The sequence below is a fragment of the Oryctolagus cuniculus genome, chromosome 1 (assembly GCF_964237555.1).
Source record: "Oryctolagus cuniculus chromosome 1, mOryCun1.1, whole genome shotgun sequence".
NCBI classification, from domain to species: Eukaryota; Metazoa; Chordata; class Mammalia; order Lagomorpha; family Leporidae; genus Oryctolagus; species Oryctolagus cuniculus.
Genome location: NC_091432.1, coordinates 212897189 through 212920156, shown reverse-complemented (window position 1 = coordinate 212920156; position 22968 = coordinate 212897189). Strand labels below are relative to the sequence as shown.

General features: G+C 50.2%; 1 protein-coding gene across 6 annotated transcripts in view; it reads left to right on the top strand.

Annotated features, from left to right (window-relative positions):
- EPB41L4B (erythrocyte membrane protein band 4.1 like 4B) overlaps window positions 1-22968 on the top strand; it is a 150438-nt gene that overhangs the window by 112072 nt on the left and 15398 nt on the right. For 2 of the 6 annotated variants that reach the window (XM_017346908.3, XM_051843348.2), the window contains exons 19-24: window positions 136-203; window positions 2743-2841; window positions 9131-9317; window positions 11497-11574; window positions 18323-18439; window positions 20640-20708. In XM_017346908.3, the coding sequence (XP_017202397.3) occupies window positions 136-203; window positions 2743-2841; window positions 9131-9317; window positions 11497-11574; window positions 18323-18439; window positions 20640-20708 (618 nt within the window). The remainder of the gene's footprint in view (window positions 1-135; window positions 204-2742; window positions 2842-9130; window positions 9318-11496; window positions 11575-18322; window positions 18440-20639; window positions 20709-22968) is intronic. The other 4 variants (XM_051843327.2, XM_051843334.2, XM_051843328.2 and 1 more) reach the window with 4 other exon arrangements.

Genomic DNA, 22968 nt, shown 5'->3' with positions numbered 1-22968 from the left:
TATTGATTGAACCATTAGTGAGCTGCCTCTTCTGTCCACCTTCATGTTTCTGTCGTCCTTTGGATGTAAGACTTGAAAACATCCTCACATGCCAGTATACTCAGTTCTGACTAACCTGACCGTTGTCTCTAACAGATTGGAAAAGAAGAAGCAACGTTTGTAAATATCAATAAGAAAACCAGTCTTCTGGACGCTAATGTAAGGTCTGTTGCTTCTTGTTTGAATGGGGAAACGATATGCTCTGTATCATCAGCATCATTCTCAAAACATTGCTCCTGGGGGAAATGATAAAACTGGAGAAGAAAAATAAAACTGAGGAATGTAGCCCAAAGAGACGTGCTTAAACGACTTCCGTTAAGCCTCAGAAATGCCTCTTAGTTTCAGTGTTACTATCTCTACACACTCCGCTAACGAAGAGCTCCACCCCTTTGGGTTGTCTTTCAGGCTTGCAGAGCTGCCCTGTGTGTGAAGTCCTTTAAAAGCCCTGACTGCTCTCCCAGTAGAGTCCGCCCGCCTTTGAGCTCCAGAGGCCTCTGCGTTCCCTGTTATCACAGCCCTGCCCTTTCACTAGGCCCTCTCTTAGCTGCAGTCCAGGTGCCCCGAGTCTCCACTCCTGTCTCCCACCTTGGTGGTCCTCCATGCAGTTCTCCTAGGTTCCAGCCACTCCACCCAGTCAAGGCTGCGTACTGCCGCCATGGGTGGGGAGTCCTCCAGGGCCCATGTTCCGTTCACTCTGCAGTCCCAACTGGAGGAGACCATGAACACAGCATACGCTGGCCCCACTCTGTAGGTACTCATTAACATGTTTATTCAACCAGCATTTCTGATGCACTGACTACATACACAACTCTGGATCAGGCACTTAATAGAAGACACTATAGAAGCCCGGAAGTGTTCATTGGTTTTCTGGGGCCCTCAACTTATTTCGATGCCCCTTTAGTCTCAGAAGACAATTGCTGATTTTTTAAAAATGAAATTAAGGGGCCTATTGTTGTGGTGCAATAGGTTAAGCCACCGCTCACAACACCTGCATCCTGTATTGAAGTGCCACTGCAAGTCCGAGCTGCCCTACTTCCTCTGATCCAGCTTTCTGCAAGTACACATGGGAAGCAGCAGTGACCCAAGTGCTTGGGCCCCTACCACCCATGTGGGAGGCCAGGGTGGAGTTCCTGGCTCCTGGCTTTGGCCCAGACCTGGCCGTTGCAGCCATTTGGGGAGTGAACAGCAGATGGAAGGTCTTTTTTCTTTGTCTCTCATTCTCTCTCTGTTGCTCTACCTTCCAAATGAATAAATAAATAACCCTTGGAAAAAAAATAAAAATAAAATTGTGGCTAGTGTTTGGCATAGTGGTGTGAGTGGTGTGGGTCCCCTCCTTGGGGTTCCCACATGCTGTATGGAGGGCCTGATTCGAGTCCCAGCTACTCTGCTTCTGATTCAGCTGCCTGCTAATTTACATGTTGGGAGGCATCAGGTAATGGCTCAAGTACGTGGGTCCTTGCCACCATATAAGAGACCTCGGTTGAGTTGTGAGGTCTCCTGGCTATTGCAAGCATTTTTGGGGTGAACCAGCTGATGGAAGATCTCACTCTGTCTCTCTGTCTTTCATATAAAATGAAAATAAGTAAATAAAAATTAAATAAAAAAGAAATTAGTCATGACTAATATGACAGTGTGATAGCTTTTTTTTAATCAGTTTTGAGTAGGACCCATTGGTTATGTGGCATACAACGGCTCTTCGAAAAGCTGATTAAAAATGCATAGAATGAAAAAACTATGCATCAATTTCCACGGTAGTTTTTGGACCAAAAGAAACTTCTTTTCTTTTTTTTTTTTTTTGAAAGATTTATTTATTTATTTGAAAGTCAGAGTTACACAGAGAGAGGAGAGGCAGAGAGAGAGAGAGGTCTTCCATCCGATGGTTCACTCCTCAATTGGCCACAATGGCTAATCCGAAGCTGAGCCTATCTGAAGCCAGGGGCCAGGAGCTTCTTCTGGGTCTCCCACGCAGGTGCAGGGGCCCAAGGACTTGGGCCATCTTCTACTGCTCTCCCAGGCCACAGCAGAGAGCTGGATCGGAAGTGGAGCAGCCAGGTCTCGAACTGGCGCCCATATGGAATGCCGGCGCTTAAGGCCAGGGCGTTAACCCACTGTGCCACAGCGCTGGCCCTGAAACTTATCTTCTAATTCTATTGTTTCATGAATTTCTGAAGTACTCCTGGATTTTCTTGAGGAAATATAAACATGAAACTTAATTTTTAACATTTTCATATGTACATGAAATTAAACTTTTAGAGCAAGTCCTGAAGGTCTTCTGATTACACGTTTTTCACACAAAATATACTATAGTTCATTACCACTTTAAAAATGTATATTCTGTACTGTGTTTAAAATAACGTAGCTTCCAGATTATTGGGAAGTGCATATGGGTTACCCTAGGTTTCTCTGCATTTGTTTGCCTGACAAAACCTGGTGATGAATGAAACCTTCATAGCAGGGAGTGGGAGTGCATTTCTGAGTGGGACAGTTTTATTTGTTAGCCCAAGTATATTTACTTCCCCATTTGCTGTGTTTTCTGCCCAGTGGCTTTTAAATTTTTTCTACGATTTTAAGGTAGTAATTATTAAGTCAGTAAAGCAGAAAGACAAAAAATGAATGGCCAATGTTATTGAGAAAGCAGTCCCTCCAGCCAAAACAAGAGATTCAGCCTGTATGTTGGTGTTCTTTTTCTCCGTATGTCTCTAGAAGTCCTATTCCCATACGCGTGGAAACTGCCCAGCCAGCCGTGGAAAAGCCGGAAATCAAGCCGCCCCGAGTGAGGAAGTTGACAAGACAGTATAGCTTGTGAGTTCTGCACTGCGAGTTTTTCAATTATGACAGCCACAGTGATGCTAACTGTTCAATTACGGATGCTTCTTGACCTTTAAGGCCGTTTCCAGAGAGCCACTTCCCAAATTCTGTTGATTTCTAATTTAGATCCTAATGGGACTAGATTTTCCTCCCTAAAAACATGATATAGTTTGCCAATGTATTCATAATTGATTGCAGTAGAACAAATTACTCCAGGATTTGGTGTGTGGCAGGACAGTCCACATGGATCAGCTGTGGTTTTGTCTGTTGGGAGCATGAGCGTGGCTTAGCTGGATCTGCCATGGCTGCGTCTCTCACAGGCTACATTCAAGCTGTTGGCAAGGGCTGTGGTCTCATCTGAGGGTTCACCCAGGTGGTTGCTGACGAGATCCAGTTCCTTGGGGGCTGTTGGACCAATGTTGCTCTCAGTTTGTAGCCATGTGCACTTCCTCAGCTTTCTCCATTAGAGAAGCACTCATTAGAACCAGCGAGAGTGGTAGCAGGGCCAAAGCCGCAGCCTTTTGTAATCTGTCTCAGAAATGACATCCCATCACTTTTGCCACATGTCATTCATTAGGAGCAAGACACTCGATCTTGCTCATGCTCAAGAGGTCGCTTTGGGTGACACATCAGTACCAGGGTGGGGGTCCTTGGGGCCACAGTGGAAGCTGCCTTCCACAGCATATTAGTGCAAGGTGACCCGATCTGTCCACAGTGCCAGCGCTAATCACTAAGCCATCTATGAGGCCTGTGGAGAGAGCCCTGTCCCAGAGGGTCCCAGGACCACCAGGGGCCAGCTTAGCTTAACCAAAGTCTGTGGCGTGCATAGGCCTGTTCTAGGCACAGTTGGGGAATAGCAAAGTGATTGTGACAATTCCCACCCAAGGACTCACAGTTTATTAGAGGCAAAGACAAGTTCACAAATAATTACAATCCAAAGATAGGTAAAAGCTGTAGTACGGGTGATGGTGAGGTCAATAATATTTGTAATGCTGTTCTCAGTGAGGGGTCGTTTCTTGGCCCCCTTGCCTGCAGCCCAAGCATAGGACCTGGAGGTGCAGTTGGCCAGAGAGCAGCAGGCCTGGGACTCAGTGGAAAGCGAGGGGCCCTGGAGCTGGAGAGGCTCCTGTTGAGCACACTTTCTGCTTTCTAGCTGTTAAGATTTATTCTTTGAGCCTCTCTTTCTTTGTCTGTAAAATGGGTGTGATAATAGTGTCCTCTGAGGAATTTTGTGATAGCTAACATGGCCACAGGATGTGCTCCCCTTCCTTCCTTCTCCAGGACTTGGACACCTCTGGGAAATTGTTGAATTTAGGGAGTACCCGGGACAGGGAGCACCACTCCTGGTGTAATTCTCAAAGCACCACCGCGGACCTGCCATTTGCACCTTTGCAAAGGAAAAGAAGAGTGCACAGGATCGGAGCAGACACGTCCTCATTAGCCCTACTAGAAACTTCTGGGTAGTGTAGCGGTGCATTTCCAGGGAAGTCAGAACAAGTAAGGTTCAAATAAGTAGCAGTCCTCAATGGTCTCTGGGGAAAACTTAAACCACAAAAATCTGCTTCCCCGAGGATAATGCTGCAGGGATTTGTTTTTTCCTTTTACGTTTTTAAACTCAAAACATAATTACCACCCACCTGGGATGTGGAATTGTATCTGAAACCGTGACTGACTGACTACATGACCTGGAAGGAGATTTCACTCACTCAGCAAATTGACTCTCTGAAGGAACCTTTCTCAAGCCTCTAATTTCACACGCACATGTCTTAAGCTGCCCCAAAATATTCTCCTTGGAAAATCTAAGGATGACAGCATTTCCCCATTAGTAGAAATTAGCAAAACTAATGGGTGAGGTTTTCCCCGTGTGCAGTTTCTGTCCCAGAAGCAGTTCTTGGATCCTTGACCCTGGTTGTCATTCCTTTGTTCATCTCTTGTGCATAGATGCCATGGAAGTTGTTAAACACACACTCAAGGAATGAGCAGCTGGGGAAACTCTAATTTCTGATTTTCCAGAAGCATTTTCTGAATGATCAGATGTGTGTGCACGCATGGCCCTTTGGGCTGTTATGTTATTCCCAATTCCTAGGCCAGAATTAAGCGTACTCAGATGGTAGTAGTGACTTCACTAAGAACAACCAAAGGTCCAGGTGCTCTAAACAGGTTTTCAAACCACTGCTTTGAAGGTTATCCACAAAAGCCTTGCCTGTGTTCTTTCCTGGAAGTGGGACAGGGAGGAGAATGGTGACCTCTGTGCGCAGAGAGAAAGAAGTCAAGGAACTCTGCTCAGAGTTTGAGGCAGGTGAAAGTGTCGTATTATACTGAAGCCAAATAGCACCTCTAGGGAATGATATACTACCATATTTTCCCCAGAAACACAACTTTAGGATAAACAGAATATACAGTGTTTAAAAATTTCACAGACAATTCAGAAAAATCCAAATTTGAAAAGTCACCAATTTCCCAGACTCATGCTATCAAATATAACATTTTGATTGTTAAGACAGAAAGAAATAATTTCAAAGCAAAGATCATTCTATAGGTAAATTTTATTTACTAAGGAGCTGGCATCGTGGCACAGTAGGGTAAGCTGCTGCTTGGATGTCAGCCTCCCAGACTGGGGTATGGGTTTCAGTCCTGGCTACCAGCTTCCTGCTAGTGCATCTGCATCTGGGAAGGCAGCAGAAGGTGACCCTTATACTTGGGTCCCTGCTACCCACGTAGGAGACCAGGATGAAGATTTGGCTCCTGGCTTTGGCCTGGCCAAGACCTGATTACTGAGGCCATTTAGGAGGTGGACCAGCAGATGAAAGATCTCTGTCACTCTAACTTTCAAATAAATAAGTAAATGCTTTTTTTAAAAAAGTACTTAGTAAAATTTTGCTTTGTAAAAATACGGGCAAAATTGGAAGACTTGCAGACTTTCAGACAGATTTCCTTGACCTAAGACCTAAGTTAAGATCCAAGATTACAAAAACCAAAGTCATTTTCTTTCTTTTTTTTTTTTTTTTTTTTTTTTTTTTTGGACAGGCAGAGTGGACAGTGAGAGAGAGAGACAGAGAGAAAGGTCTTCCTTTTGCCGTTGGTTCACCCTCCAATGGCTGCCGCGGCCGGCGCACTGCAGCGGGCACATCGCGCTGATCTGAAGCCAGGAGCCAGGTGCTTCTCCTGGTCTCCCATGGGGTGCAGGGCCCAAGCACTTGGGCCATCCTCCACTGCACTCCCTGGCCACAGCAGAGGGCTGGCCTGGAAGAGGGGCAACCGGGACAGAATCCGGCGCCCTGACCAGGACTAGAACCCAGTGTGCTGGCGCCGCAGGCGGAAGATTAGCCTAGTGAGCCGCGGCACCGGCCTACAAAAACCAAAGTCATTTTTAATTTTAGACAATATTAAGTTGACTTACTGGTCTTGGATATAAAAATAAACCATAGCTATGCTTTTAAGGTGACCATATTCTTTTAATGAGGGTATAAAAAAGGGCTCCACACCCCTCCACTTCACTAGGTATGTGATCAGTCTTTTTCAGTGAGGTAAAACAATTTAACTTCTTGACTTACCCGGGTGTATGACCTTGAGGAATTGATTTCACAGCCGGCCACTGAGTGGCACATCTGATTCTCTGGAAAATGGCGATCGGAATGCAGGCTTGTTGTGAAAATTAAACAGGCAACTGCAGGTGGAGCTGATCTGACCTGCTTCAGCTGCTGAATCCAGATGGGCGGTGCCTTACTCATTTTTCCACATAGTTGCTCAAACCTCACCTTTCCCCCTTTTTTGGGGTAATGAATCCTAAATCCTCCTCCTGGGACGTCTTGATACACAGAATGCACTAAAATCTCTCAGGGTCTCCTTTCATCAGGGCCACCCATGCTGCAGCTGTGCCCTGTGGCCACATATTTCCCAGGAGACCCACTGCTATGGGACCCCCATTAGGGACCTTGCCCAGGCCACCTTGGGCCAACTGGTGGTCACTCTTGAGCTCAGCTGTCATTTGTAAAACACAACCCTGTGTCAGGGTGGCTCCAGTAGTTCTACAGGGAGACCCGTAGGGGCTGTGGGCCTGGCATCCTCAAGGCCACCTTCAAGTGTAAAAGTTCCCTGGAAGGACTCACAGAACTCAGGCATACTCAGGGTCTATTGCAGCTAAAGGATATGGATTAATAGAGAAGGAAGAGGGCACATAGGGTGGAGTCCCAGGAAAACCAGACAGGAGCTACAATTCCTCTCCTCTCAGAGTCACGTGGACAATGATTCATCTCCAAACAACATACACAGTGCGTTATCAACCAGGGAAGCTCACTAGAGGAATTAAAACTTTGGCACCCAGAGTTTTTATTGGGAGTCAGTCACATAGGCACGGCGCACCCACATGACCATCCTTAGCTAACCTTATCATCCCCCTGGACGTCCAGCTGATACAGTGTGGCCCAGACACCTGGACGGCATGAGCTCCCTGGCCAGGTGTTGGGTATGACAGACACTCCTGCCAGACAGGAGATTCCCCTGTCCCAGAGGTTGTCTCCCAGGAGCTCACCAGTACCTGTGGTTGCTTTGGAATGTGCAGAGTGAGAACCCCCCAGGCCTGCTGAGTTAACGCTGGGTTGTATAGGCAGTGATCCTGTGGACATGGGGGAACAGGAGACTTGTCTTAATCTCCATCTGAGAAGTAACTGTACTGAGAACGAGGTCTCAGTGGCACTGCTTCAGAGCTGTGCCAGGATGACCAGGTCAGAGGGGATTCCAGCCTTGACACAGCACGTGGGAGCTCAAAGCCTCCCCCCAAATCCAAGCCCTAGAGGGAAGTCCAGGGGGGCAGATCAGACTTTAACTCCCTGATGGTGACTTCCTGTCTGGTGTCCCTTTTGGCCTGGGTGACCTGATTCCATCAGACAGATTCTGAGACCAGAGATATTTGGCTCCAAAACAGATTTGTCCAATTCTTCCCTTGTGACCATACAAAAGGTTTTTCATACCAATAAACAAACAAACAAACAGTTGCACCTGTTAGATTGTAACCTGTTATATGACAAAAGGGGCCATACACCCTTCATGCAGAGTAGTGAGTTCCTATGAGTCTGTAATACCCATTATGGGATGCTATTCAAAGTGAGATCTCTGGGGCAGGTGTTTAGCCTAGTGGTTATAATGCCAGTGAAGATGTCCAATGTCCCACATTGGAGTACTTGGGTTCAGTACCTGGCTCTGGTTCCTGAATCCAGCTTCCTGCTATTGCAGACCCTGGGAGGCAGCAATGATGGCTCAAGTGACTAGGTTCCTGCCACACACGTGGGAGACCTGGACTGAGTTCCTGGCTCCTGGCTTTGTCCTGGTCCCGCCCCAGCTGTTGTGAGCACTTGGGGGAGTGAACCAGCATTTGAAAGCAGTCTCTTTCTCTCCATCTCTCTGTCTGTCTGTCTCTGTCTCTGTCTCTCTCTGCCTCTAAATAAATAAAGAAATTTTTAAATAGGCCACATCTTAAAGAAATACAGAATAAGGCCTGTTGATTTGGTGTTTCCTCAGAAGGTTGAAGCCTGGAAGTACCTAGGATGCAGCCATCCCATTCCTAGGTGGAATTCCAGTCCTAAAGATTTGAAGGCAGAGAGTGAAACAGATATTTGTACATTCATGTTCAAAGCAGCCTTATTCACCCTATCCAAAACAGAAACAACCTGGTATCCATAACAAATGAATGGATAAACAAAACATGATATACCCATACAGTGGAGTGTTTTTTCCATAGAGGAATGCATTTTTGATCTGTGCTTTGGAAACACTATGGCAAATGCAAGAAACCCAACACAGAAGGGCCCATGTTGTATGATTCTGCTTATGTGGGATACTTGGAATAGGCTCAATCATTGAGAACAGAAAGTAGAATAGATGTTAGCAGAGGCTGTGGGGAGGGTGTCATAGGCAGTTACTTTTCAGTAATAATACAGAGTTTCTATTGGAATCTATGGACAAGTTTTGGGGTTAGATCATGGTGATGGTGATGTGACATTGTGAATACATTTAATGCCACTGAATGGCATTGAATTAAATTAACACTTAACATAGTTAAAACCATAAGTGTCATGTTGTGTATATTTTATCACAATTTGCTAAAAAGGAACCCTGGCAAGTGGCAGCAGTCCGAGTGTGCTTTGGCCAGAATGCCAGACATCTGGCGGCCATCATCTGTAGGGAGCCTCCGCCCCTCCCGCCAGCCTCCGCAGCCCTCCTTCCCTGCGTGCACGCCTTACAGCCTGTGTATTATTGTAATGAGCAGAGCTTCATGTGCTTTTAGTAACCGCAGTGATGAAGACGACCTCCCTCCAGACCTGGCCGAGGCCGTGGGAACCACCCCAGCTACCACCGCGAACAGCTCGTCGGCCGCCACCCAAGTCTCTGTGCCGCTGGCGTCCCCTAAGGTCCAGAAAGTCAGCTCACCTCCAAAGTCTGAAGGCAAGGGCCCGCTGTCCCCAGGGGCCAAGGTATGGGGGAGTCCTGAGGTATGGCCACACCAGCTGGGCATTTGGTGTCTGTGAGTGAGCGGGTTACCCTGTGTTTCATGGAACCTGTCCCCAGAATGGAAGCCAGCCGTGCAGGAGGGGCGGGAGAATATGAATCCATATGCCCTGTCTGAACAGCGTAAGTGATCTTGGAAGCAGTTTTGACTCAAAATACGTGCCCTTCCTGGGCTCTATACTCCACCATGAAGATCAAAAGTGGGAAGTACGGTAATGAACAATTTGGAGGAGCAAACAGTCCACCTAGTGGATAAGCTGTGTTAACGCTTTCAGAATGGGAAGTACCATTCTGTTTGCCAAAATTGCTCGAGATGTGAACAGGCAATGACGAGGGCCTTGCACAAGACACTTCTGTTGGTTCTTTATGAGTGATCTCTAGCCATGGTCACCCTTCAGCAATTGGTCCAAATACAGTCGAACCTCTTGTTCACCAAGTGAATGCTGAGGTAGAGGTGGCCTGGGGCCACAGAGCCACAGCAAAGCTGTGTGCCCAGGCGGGGCCCTGAAGGCAAGAGCAGAGTTTGAACCTGTCCTCAGCCCCTCTGTTCACAAGCCTTGAGATGGCTTGATAGATGCAGTCATTTCCAACGTCTTTGGTTTTCCAAGCCTCAGTTTCCTTCTCCTAAAAACAGGGATAAGATCTACCTGGCATCGGGTGCAGTGGGGGCTCGAGGGCCTGTGCAGACTTGGTGCCCCAGCATCAAGGATCTCGGTTCCTGCCAAGACCTACCTGGCAGGGATGCAGGCCCACCTCTCCTGTGACCAGAAGCGGTCTTGCATTGGTCCCTTCCCCAGTGTCTCCAGGAATTCCTCCGTGTTCCTCCCAGGGGAAGCTTGGCTGGACCCTCATTCGGTGACTGCCCCAGACTGCTCTGCTTCTCTGTGGATCACCTCTGGCCACCTCAAGTCAGGTTCCTCCCTGCTGTGGACAGTCCCCCGGCCAGCTGTGTCCCGTGTGTGCACACAGGATTCTGTCCTCTCCCCCGCCACTGAGGTCCAAACAGGCTGAAAAATTCAGAGCACAGATGCTGGGGAGAGGGGAAGCAGTCTCCGACCAGAGGCACAGAGCTCCCTCTGCTGGCCGTCTCTCTCCTGAGGGCTCTGCCTGCACCCTAGTGATGGAGCTGTTTTTTTTTTTCCCTCAAAGGGCCTGAAGGCCACAGGTGCAGCTAGGACCTCAAAGCAGAACACAACGTTTTCCAGAACCAGGAACGCGATGTGCGGAGGTGCCCTGCCCCCCCCCCCCCCCCCCCCCAGTGATCTTCCCCATCGTCCTGCTATCCTTTAGCCCCTGAAGGCCAGCTGAGCCTCCGGCTCAGGTCCAAGTCTTTGCTTTCTCCTTTTACATTCAAAAGGCTCCTTAAAGTGTTTTTGCCTGGAGACTAAAGAACACTCAAAGCACTTGAGAGGCGTTGTTTGTAGCTTTTAAAAAAGAAGACCATCTAGGAGCAGAGTCTGGCCAAGTAGTTAAGATGCTGGTGTCCCACCTTGGAGTATCTTGGTTCAGTTCCCCTCCTGACTTCAGCTTCCTGCTAATGCAGGAAGTAATTGAGTTTCTGCTGCCCGTACCTGCCTTGAGTTCCAAGCTTCTAGAAGCATCTAAAGGAGTTGAACCAGGGAATGAAAGCTCTCTTTGTGTGTCTCTTGAATGAATAAATAAATAATTTAAAAGGATGACTCCTCATCCCATGATCTGCTTGTACGTAATGCATGTTTTAGAAAAAAAACTGAGTTTCAGAATCAACATTCTGTGTTTTGTTCATTTGATTTTTTAAAATATTTGAGGGCAGGGAGGGGCAGGAGAGAGATTGAGTTCCATCCCTGGTTGTCTCCCCAAATGCCCGCAATGGCCAGGGCTGGATCTGTGGCTTCCCAGACTCTGCATGAGCAGGAATCTGGAGTCAGGAGCTGGAGCTGGCAAAAGAACCCATACACTCTGATGTGGGATACCGGCTCCTATCTGCTAGGCCAAACGCCCACACCCTCAACATGATGTACACTGCTGAGGAAGGGAAGTGGGGGGGCGGGGAGAGGGCTCAGTGTTAGAAATGGGGTAGAGAAGTATGGGGCACCCATCTTCTGGTAAATTCTGTCATCCATCCAGAGCCGCCACTAACTGGGGATGTTTTGTCTGCCTTCCTAGAGCCCCTCTGACCGAGGCGGTGCCTTCACCTTGGAGCCAGGTGACCTCCTGATGGATTTCACAGAAGCCACTCCTCTGGTAAACTTCCTATTTTGCTAAAACCAGAAAAATCCCCAGATCGTAGCAACATCTCGGCAGTGGGATGGATGGACAGAGGTGGGCGGCGCTGCGGCTGGGAAGGCTCTTCCTCTTTTCCTGGAGGCTCCGGGTTCTGCTTTTCTGGAAGGTTCAGGCACTGTGGGTCCCTTAAGGGGAGGGAGGGCTCGCAGAGGCCCAGATGCCGCCTGTCTGCTGCTCCTTAGGTGTCTCAGGTCTCCTCTGTGTACGGGGCTCAGCTTCTCGGCTTCCTGGCCTGGGCCCTGCATGCCTGCCCATGGGGCATCTCTTGCTGTCGCTTCCAACCATCTGTCCCATCTAAAGCGCTGGCTCGGGGCCACATCTCAGCTTCCAGGCCACTCGTGCCTCCCACCATCCCCGCTGTCATCCGTCCCTGCTTGTGGGTCCCCCTTGTAGAGGACCAAGCACTGAACCAGGAGTCACACGGACCTGGCTGCACTCTCTGCCTCCCTTTTTAAGATCCTTAGCATTGAAGAGCCACCACCCCACCCCATCTTCTACGAAATAAGGCTGCCATTGTCTGCCCCATCTGTCTCCCAGGAGTATGTATTAGCATCATGAGAGACAGAGAGAGGGATGGAGGGAGGGGAGAGGAGAGGACACGGAGAGATTGAGAAAAGAAACACTGCAAATTTGTACAAGGTAGTATTAATACTATTAGATACAGGCAAACTTGGATAGATCTTTAGCTGGCTAAACCTAATACCTGAGTATACCTGAGCATTATCACATCCAACTACTCTGGGCTATGAATCCAACTCTAAGCCAAGTTAAAGCTATTTTCAAGAGTTTACTGCGTGCCTGCCCTGCACTAGGCTCTGGGGTACAGAAGGCAGCTGGAGGCCAGAGAGGAAGTCAATTTGATAAATGGCCGAGAACCCTGGGAGAGCTACGTAGAAGATGCTGGGAGAGGCCAGAGGGGACTCATGCGGGGTCCACCTGCCAGAAGGGGCATGTGACGGATGGGAAGGAGTTCTGGAAGACCTTCTAGAGACAACACATGGGTCAAAGTGCCGCCCAGGCTTTGGGGCTTATCCCTGCTCCCAGGCAGCCAACACAGGGAAGTCATTGAGTTGTCCAGAAATTGGTGCAATCTCAGAGCTTCTGCCTTTGAATGCACAGCTGAGAGCAATCAGAGTGACCCTGCTCTGGGAACTTTGAAAGTCACGCCCTTCCCGTGTTGGAGTGAATGGAGCAGGGCTCTTCATGGCCCTTTGGTTGGACAGATTGCCAAGACACTTACAGGTGGAAGGGCCCTTCTTCCCTACCTTTTAAATAGGATGAGCCTAGAAACACTGGGCCTTTCAGCATCGTGTTATCACCACCTTTGCACAGATGGGGACTGAGCCCCAGAGCGGGCACTGAGCTAGAGCTGGAGCCCAGGTGTCCTGGCTCCTCCGCCAGTGCTCTGTGCATCCCATTGTGCTAAGTGCAGCCATCAGTTACATCCCAGGAAGGCCTTGTGTGGGAGGAGGAAGCCTGAGCCATGATCTGTAGACATCTAGTCTGGCCTGAGGGTAGCATCCACCCAAGGGACCTGAGAACCCGTAGGATGCAGCCCAAGTGCCTGTGCAGGCTCCAGGAGGCAAGCTAGGCTCTGAGCACCTGCTCTGCAGATGGCAAGGCCAGCAGGAGCAGAAGCCAGTGGGGAACCTCGCTCCCTGAATTAGGCGCATGGGCAGCTGCCAGGCTGCTGCAGTCTGGGGGCACTTCCAAAAGTTTATAGGAAAATGGAATTTAAAAATCCATGTATTTTGGGACACACAAAAAAATTGAAACCCTTGCATAGTTTTTATTTCATACCGAGCATTTTCCACAAACTTTTTGAAGGCCCTGTATATGTTGCAAACTACATGAATTGCTACTGCTGTGGGACCCAGTGTCGACCCCAGTCTGGGGGCGCTGTGAAAAGGAAGGTTCTTGGAGCAAGGGTTTTAAAGTATGAAAAGGAGTTTACCAGGTCAAGAAAGTGGACCAAGGTGTTTCGTGTAGAAAGCACAGAAAAAGAAAAAACAAAACTGTGGCTTTTACAGATGTGAGGGGATTCCTTTAGGGACTACAGGGCTCCAACCCAGTTTGCAGATTCCATGACTTTTCATCTCAAACGGTCTTTTCTTTGAAGGTGACAGACGGAGGCTAGCAAGGAAGCAGCATGGCAGGGACACACAGGTCCCTGAGGCCAGGCGCAGGTGCCCACCACATAACAGGCATCTCTGCTTGCACTGCTCCAGCAGGCAGAGGCTCGGCCCTCTCCCGGGACAGCCTGACTTAGCACTGAAGCAGGGCCCACGGAGCTGCACTGCCCAGGTATGGGATGGCACAGGTACAGGCACAGCTGCCCACGTGACAGCTGCAGTTCGCAGTGAATCTGTGTTCCCAGAACTCAGCACCCTGTGTCTCGAGGCCCGGCCCAGGCTCTGGGGAGAAGGCCTCCTGGACGTCTGGTGTTTCAGCAAGAGCTCATTGCACTCTCAGCTTTCCTTGGCACCACTGGCTTGGACTCCTCCCAAATCCTGTGTCTGAGTGCAGAAGGTCATAGAGAAAAAGGGGACTCGAGCCATCTGTTTCTCTCTCTGTGTCTGGTCCCCTGCCTCCATCTCCTCCTCTCAGCATTATAGGAGCATAAGTGTCACCTCATTGTTGGGACAGCGGGGAGGGAGTGGACTCAGTGCCTGGGGCTGGGAAACCTGCTGGCAGCAGTTACTTGGCCTGCCTCTGAAGCCCAGTGTCCCGGACGTGGTGGGCAAGGGCTGTAGGGGGCGCTCTTCCCCACTGCAGGAAGGAGCTGGAACCAAGCAAGCAGGGGCAGCCCCTGTGCCTGATTTGTGACTTCCTCAACAACCTGCACCCATCTGTGAGCAGCAGTGGCATCTTGGGACCATCGCATCCAGTCCTTCACATACAGATGGGGAAACCAAGTCCCCCACTGCACCAGGCATTTGTCCCAGATCAAACAGCAAGTGTGCATCAGAGCCATGATTAGAACCCAAGCCCTCAGCTGCTGTCCCACCACCTTTTCCAGTGGCAGATGACCCAAGCTGAGATGTGTCTGTCTCTTTCCCCACAAGCCAGTCCCCTTCTTAGGAAGCCGGCCTGATCCCCTGGCCTCAGCCCAGGCTGGGGGGCAGCTCTGGGACCATCTTGGGTCAGCAGAGAGTGATGTTAAGCATGGGAGGTGCTCAGGTGTCTGGATCCATGAGACCCCGGGCTTGACACTGCACAACTCCTTTGCCACACGCTCTGTGCCCTTAGCCACTGGCCGGGGTCTCTGGGTCTTCCCACTGCCTTTCAGAAGGAGCCGCACTAACAGGCAAGAGTGACAGGCTGCTCAGGGGACGCTCATCATGCAGGCTGTTGGCCTCCTACCTGCGTGTGTCCTGTACAGTCATCTTACCCAGGCCTCAGCTTGTCCCTGGCCCCCTCCCTCCTGCAGGCTGAGACCCTTAATACCACCCTCACTGCCTTGGTTCCTTGGGCCAGCACCAGACAGGGCACTGGAGAAAGAGGACTGGGAACAGATGTCCTTGCCTCCCTTTGGTGGCGTTCCGCACGACACTGTCAGAACATGTGGGACCCTTGTGACCCTATCTCTGGTGCCCTGGTTTTCTCTTTTTGTCTCCTTCATTCTCTTGCATCCTTCAAGGCTCCAAGGACTTCCAATCTCAAACTCTCCGCAGAGAAACTCTTTGTAGCTCACTCTTCAGCTCGTGTTCCCTCCTTTCCCCCAAACCCTCTCTTCTCCGACCCCCAGCTCTAGTCTCGCGTAGCGCAGTTGGGCAGTTGTAAGCCTCAGAGACTTTGCAGCTTGGTGTCTGCCCACTCCCAGGCTACACATGACAGAGTTCATCATCAGATCCGAGTTTCTTTCTGGGATGGAAGAGGGGGAGCATGTGGTGAGAAGGGAAGAAAGCAGAGGGGTCAGGACAGTGCCCGCTCCCCATTTGGAGTTCATTTTTAAGGTGTGAGTGAGCACACGCATGGGAGTCTTGGGCCGGCAGAGTGAGGGTAGTTGGGTGGAGGGTACAGTTGTGTGTTATAATGCTGACCTTGCAGAAGGCAGAATCATGCCCCAAAACTCCAGGTCCTCCAAGGCAGCCCCCCTCCCCAGGCAGTACACACCCCAGACATTCATGCCTTCTGTGGTCTTGACTTTTCTCTTTGGGGACTGTCCTTCTCTGATCTCCATACTTTGTGATCTACTCACCCAATTGCAAAGCTGAGCCAATCAGAACCCAAGTCCCTGCTGGGCCATGGCATGTGGGTCAAGAGTTCAGGTGTCAGGAAGGGCATCGGCCTGGCTGACAAAAGCCTGGCAGGACATAGGAACAGGCTCTGGGATGGGTGTCAGAGGAAGTGGGTCCCCATCTGGCTGAGTTATTTAGTTTTTTTAATTTGAACCTCATTGTACCAGGATGACTAATGCTTAGTCTCGAGTCAAATCAGAGCACCCCTCTGCTGCTCTGTGGTTTCATCTGTGGCCCCAGGATGCAGAGAGGTGGAGAGAAGGCTGTTTAGTCTGAGATGTCAGCCGTTTGCAGGTGCATCTGGCACACTCTGGTTCCTTTCATGGTCCTTTTAGATGGGTGGAAATCGCTGTCCCCTGACGTCTGTGCACCTTTACCTGCTGGATGCCTTCCTGTTTGGGGCTTGTCTGGGTGGGAGACAGGGGCCACTTACAGCTCTTTAACCCCTGTTCCCCAGTCTCAGCCCACGGAGAAGGGGCGCAGGGCCCATTGGCTCAGGACTCTCTAATGTCTGCCCCTCCTCCCTACGCCTCTGACTTTTCTCCCCAGCCTCAAATGGGCAATCTCTTTTCTTACCTGGATGGTAAATAAGCCCTACATGCTTTCATCATCATTCACCTATGGCAATTTACTTGTGTCACCTATCCATGCCACAAATCTCTCTGTTCCCCCTACTAGTCCAGTTTTAAAACTGAAAAGCCAAGTATCCATGGAAGAACATGACTGCCTGGATGTGGGAAAGACCCAAGGAGGAAAGGAAATACCAGGAGAAGAAAGAAAATGGCATTTCAGAATAGTACCCCTTAGAAGTGTTGTCTTATTTCTTTCTCATTCGCTGAGAGTCAGACTGTGGGAGCCTCGAGGATGTTCTTCTATTTCAGTTCACTCAGTTGCATATTCAGGAAGGTCGGAAATGCTTGTGTCGTAGAGCAACATTTGCATAAAAATCCAATGCTAGGCAGAGCCTGAAGTCATTCATTATAACCTTCAATTCAGACACTGGGGATCTCTCTACACGAGGCCTCTAGGCAGCATGGCCGTGTTCCTTGGTCATTTATTCCAGCTTTTGTTACCTGTGCACACACACATTGAGTGCCTGCTCTTAAGCAGCAGGGGCAAAAGCCCAGTGGCCTGGGCTGGCTGTGTAGTTGATTCTGGCGGGAGCATTGACACACTGGGGTGCTTCCAGGAAGCAATCCTGGGGGATCCAATGGGTGCTTTCTAAGTGGGCTGGTGAAGCTTAAATCCAGGTGACCCATAGATTCCCTTGTGTCCCAACAATGGGTTTAGAAACAATCAGAGGAGCTACATCCCCAGAGGCAGATCCTGCAAAAGTGATTTCTGCACCCACCCACCCCACGCCAGCCCCAATCTGAGTGGTAACACAAGGCTGTAGTATACACCACTGTGAGATGACGGTGGGAAAAGCCCTTTGGAAATCGTCCAGGACTGTGCAATTGTCAAGAGGACAGAGTCAGATCAATTTGGAGAGGCCAAAGAAGCCTGCAATTTTCTTGATCATTTTTCAATGAAGCTTAGCCAGAGGCTGCGTTTCACGCTTCCCAGAAAGATGATGATGCCAACCGTTGAAGGAAACTCTCTTAAACGCAAAGATGTGTGTATTCTCTGGGGCAAACGGCGCCTCCTTGAAGCCCAGACAGCTGGCCCCAGTCCTTGCATCAAACGGTCGCTGTTCACCGTGCTCATCCTCACGAGTGTGAGCTGTCGGCCCCCGCTGGGTACACGGCACTCCTCAGGGCTCTGGTGGGAAGTGTCATCCCAAGTGGTGTGGCACTGTTCTCACCATGCTTGGTATCACACAGCTGAGCATCAAGGCGCCCCAGTGCCCGTCTGAGACGCTGGATGCTGGGTCTGTCTGCTTCACATGGGGAACCCGGAACCCTGACAGATGAGACCCTAAGACTCCACACCCCTCCCCTGGTGTGTCTGTTTCCCGACAGCTCCTGCTGGCTGTCCACTTGCCTGCCCATGACAGTGGGTGCTCATCTCTGGCAGAGCGCGGGTGGGTGCTGGGCGTGGAAGGCAAGTGCTCTCGAGCGTGGGGCCTCTCTGTGTTGTTGCACCCATGGCTGACATCACTGACTCATCATGGCTGCCCTTCTGACTTGGCCTGGGCCATGCTTCAGGACCCTAGCAGCTTGCCAGGAAGCCACTCCCAGGCCTGTGCAGCTGGCACAGGAGACGGCCTCTCCCCGTCGGTCCTGGGCATGGGGATTCGGTGTGTTGTTCTGCTCAGGTAGCGGAGGAGACAGAGGAGAGCCAGAGAGGAGGCTGAGAGAGGCGGGTGGAGGGTGGGATGAGAAGCTAGTTGGCCGGAGGCTGCGGGCGAGGCCGGCTGGAGAAGAGTCTGGCACTGCCAGAGCTGTCTTGCACTGTGCTGTCTTTCTCTCCTTTCCCTCCCTTCTCCTCCTCCTCCTCCCCTCCTCTCCTCTCCTCGTGAGCAGGCAGAGCCCGCCAGCAACCCTCACTGTGCCCACTCTCGCTGTTCTCCTCCACTCTCTCTCCCCATGAAGGAAGAGACCACTGGAGTTTGCATGTACCCTCCAATCAAAACGAGGCTGGTAGGTACCTGGCAGGGAGAGGGGCCTGGCCAGGACAGGTGAGGTGGGCAGGAGCCCCCAGTGCTCACCCCATGATTCAGAAGCCAGGCAGGTGTGCAGGAGCACCAGGCCGTTGGAAGCTCCCGGGTGACAGGTGCTCTCGCTCCAGGATGGACGCAGAGTTGGAGTCCGGCTGACCCCCGTCACATTTTGGCTCTAAGTCTCAAGCACCAGGAAGAGTTTGTTTTCCTAGAATTTGGATAAGCATAGACGCTTTTCTCAGAAATAAATACACGTATATGTTCTGGTACTTATCTGATGGACTCTTAAGTATCATTTCTGTTGAAAATGAAGAAGAGTCAACTTGTCTTCTCCTGCTGTGTATCAAGATAATGCAGTGGGGCTGTCACCTAAAAATGTGAATCACCCATAATCCCTACCTTGCTTGATTTTTTTCATTTTTTTATGTTTCCTTCTATTTATTCATATTCATTCATAATTTTGCATAGTTAAATCAGAGTGTCCTATCATTTCCTGTTTTTCTTTCTCACTCAGTGCTGTGTTCTATCTGGTTCTCATTACCCCATCCTTTATGACTGTCTCTACCCCATCCAGTGACTGATCCATCACTGGCCTAACAGATTCTTTCCTATGGGCTATGCACTTTGCTTCCCAAGTGTCACTATTCAAGGGAACACATCTAAGTGTTTACATCAGGGGTGTTATTTTCGGGGACCCGCCCCTGCTGGCCTCCATATTGTGCGTTTGGTTTTTGCACCCCCTGTAATGTGGCAGCACCGACTGACAGTTCTATCAGAAGACAGGGAGTGTGCTGTGACACAGCTTAGGCAAGGCAGAGCATAACTGCTAGGGGAGATGGTTCTTCATTACAGAAGGTGTGAAACAGTTGTGTGAAGTCGCTTACATTCTCATTTCTTCGATAGCAGTCATAAATCACTGTCATCTCCACCATGGGGTCTGAGGGTCCTAGCGATAGATTACTCCCCACTGTGAAACTGGGGTCTCAGCGAACCACCTTGCCCTGTTAGGCGATGGGAGAAGAAAGGCCGACAAGACTTCACCCTGAGAATCCTTCTCCCTCCTGAGTCTGAAAGCAGCCTGGGGCCCTTGCTGGGAATTCTGAGATGTCTGGAGAGACCAGGGAGATTAGGAGGGAGAGGAGCAGGGTTGAGCTGGACATCTTGGTGCCCGTTGCAGAGACGTTGTCATCCCCACAATGGCCATTCAGAAAACCTCGGGCAGTTTGTCCACATGGTCTTGCTCAGCCCTACCTTCTCCTCCCATCACAAAACTCAAAGGTGCCAAAGAGACATAGAGTCCTGGCGAGACACGAAGGCTGCTGCCCCGGGGGAGGAGTGGTCCCGTGTGTTGGTCTCAGCCCTCTGCCAGCGGTGGCACAGTGTGCATTCACCTGCAGCTGTGCTGGCAGTCTCTGTGCCTGGGGCTGCAGACAGAGCTGGTGCCAGGGTTGTCAGGTCCCCTGACCCGGGGCCTGCTGGCATCTTTGTTTGAAGAATATGCCCTCTCATGCCCCCAAGGTCTCTAGGGGGCCAAAGACAGCATGACCAAAGCAAAACAAGTGAGAGCCAAGGGGCTTCGTGGTTGTCACTACCTGATCAGGCTGGGGCCTCCAGCCTCCTTCAGACCAGCTCTGTGCTGGGCACTTTCCAGCTTCCTGCTCCCAAAGGCCCTGAGGCGGGATCTCCGCTGCTTCTGTGGGTACCCCCGAGAGTCCCCGTCTATTGACCAAATGTACACAGAGTCCAGTGACTATGGTAATTGCACAAGGAACACTGTCTGGCTTAACTCATCGAGCCTCCTGGGTCTGTGCCACTGTGATAGACTGGGTCCTGGGCTGTGACCTCTCGGCAGCCACTCAGCCACCCGTCACCACTGTGACAAAGCTATCAGAAGCCACCCAGGCAGCTCTGGCTGCCCTTGATATCCACCCTGAGTCAACGTGCTGTCTTTTGCGGGTTAGACCTGGCACCCAGCATGCCTACGAGGCCCAACCGACCCAATGATGGGGGTGCCCCGCTGACCCCCAGCCCTCTGGCTGCAAGGGGACCCTCTGTGTGTATCCTTAGACAAGTGACAGGGCCTCTGAAGGGTTCACCTCGGTCCTTGTGCTTAGTTTTAAAGGTGCACTCCCAGGAATTTCCAACATAAAGTGACCTCCTTGTCTTTCTCTTTTTTGAAGATAAAAACATTCCCGGCCGACCCCGTGAACCCGTTTCCTGACCCTTTTACCACAGGGCCACAGTTTACCGTAAGTAGACCCAGAAACCAGATCTGCCTTTGCAGACACTGTCCCCAAGTGCCGGCTTCCCCGAGGAATGCCCACAGCGATGCCAGCAGCTTCTGTGCAATTCTATGACATTGGGAAGGAGCTGGGATTTTGTTTATTTTCTTCTACTGAGATGCGGTTCACATCCCATGGATCATTTTAAAGTGGCAATGCAGTGACATTGAGTATATTCACTGGGATCTAGTCCCAGTACATTTTTATCTCCCGAAAGAAAACCCTAAAGCCATGAAGCAGTTTGTCCCCACTTCCTTCCTGCTCCCAGCCCCTGACAACCACCAGTGTGTGTTCTGTCTCTATGGATCCTCCTGGTCTGGATAGTTCATAGAAACAGAATCCTAGAACATGTAATCTGGCTTTTCTCACTTTGAGGTTCATCCACGTTGTAGCCAGTATCAGAATGTCGTTTCTTTTTAACGGTGGAGCAGGAGTCTATCATGTGTGAACCCATTCACTTATTGAGAGTTTCTGGGTTGTTGCCACCCTTTGCCTTTTTGTTATCAGTAGGATTGGTGTGAGTGTGCATGTACACAATTTGTTGAACACCTGAGTTCAGTTCTCCTGGATTAGATCTGTTTTTTTTTAATTTCTTTTTTTTTAAAAAAGATCTATTTAATATTTATTTGAAAGGCAGAGTTACAGAGAGGCAGAGTCAGAAAGAGGGAGAGAGGGGTCTTCCATCTGCTGGCTCACTCCCCAAATGGCCACAACAGCTGGAGCCAGGCTGATCTGAAGCCAGAAGCCGGGAGCTTCTTCCAGGTCTCCCACATGGGTGAAAGGGCCAAAGCACTTGGGCCATCTTCCACTGCTTTCCCAGGCCACAGCAGAGAGCTGGATCAGAAGTGGAGCAGCCAAGACCCAAACCATTGCCTGTATGGGGTGCCAGCACTGCAGACTGCAGGCAGTGGCTTTACCTGCTACCCCACAGTATCGGCCCCTAATTTCTTTTTTAAAAAATATTTATTATTTGAAAGGCAGATTTACAGAGAGAGAGGGAGAAACAGAGAGAGAAAGAAAGATATCTTCCATCTGCTGGTTTACTCCCTAAATGGCCACATCGAATGGGGCTGAGCCAGACTGAAGCCAAGTGCTTCTTCTAGGTCTCCCACTTGTGTGACAGGGCCCAAGCACTTGAGCCATCTGCCACTGCTTCTCCAGGTGCCTTAGTAGGGAGATGGGTTAGAAGTGGAGCAGCTGAGACTTGAACTAACACCCATGTGTGATGCTGGCGCTGCAGGCAGCAGTATAACCCACTGAGCCATAGCGCCAACCCTTGGGTCTGTGTCTTGACAACAGGTTGGCAGCACCAGCCTCCTCTTATTCAAAGTGGAGAGAGTGATAATAATATCCTCCTCTTACTCTATTTAGGCATGGATAAAAAGGGACCAAGAGGGGCCAGCCTTTTGGCAAAGCAGGTTAAGCCACTGTTAGCAATGCTGGCATCCTATATAGATGCTGGTTTGTGTCCTGACCCCTCTACTTTCTGATCCAGCTCCCTGCTAATGGCCTGGGAAAAGCAATGGAAGATGGCCCAAGTAGTTGGGCCCCTGCCACCCACATGGAGACCTGGGTGAAGCTCCTGGCTCCTGGATTTGGCCTGGCTGTTGTAGCCATCCAGGGAGTAAATCAGTGCGTGGAAGATCATGTGTGTGTGTGTGTGTGTGTGTGCACGTGCGAGCGTGCCTCTCCCTGTCTCTCTGTAACTGACTTTCTCAATAAACAAATGAATCTTTAAAAAAAAAAGACCAAGAACTTGACGATGCTTCCCCGACGACAGAGCCTCCCACAGCTGTCGGTGAAGGTGCTGTTGCTTCTCTCGAGGCTGGATGAACAAGAACAGGTCCTGCTGACCCCTGGCTTCAGGGTACTACCTCCGTAACTCGCTGGGCAGCTTACTGAAACTCTCCAAAATATATTTGTTAAAAGTTTTATTCTTTTTAAGAAGTAAAAAAACAAAGACACAGCTTATGTCCCCTAGTTCATTCCCCCAAATGCCCAAAAGGCCCTGGACTGAGCCAGGAACTCGATCCAGATCTCCCGCATGAGTGACAGGAACCCAATTCCTTGAGTGTTCACTGCTGCCTCCCAGGACCTACATTAGCAGGAGACTGGAGTCAGGAGCTGGAGCTGGGAGTCAAATCCAAGCACTCTAAGATGGGACTCAGGTGTCTTAGCCGCTGGGCTGATGCCCGTCCCTGCAAAACGTTCCGCTGTCTTTAGACAT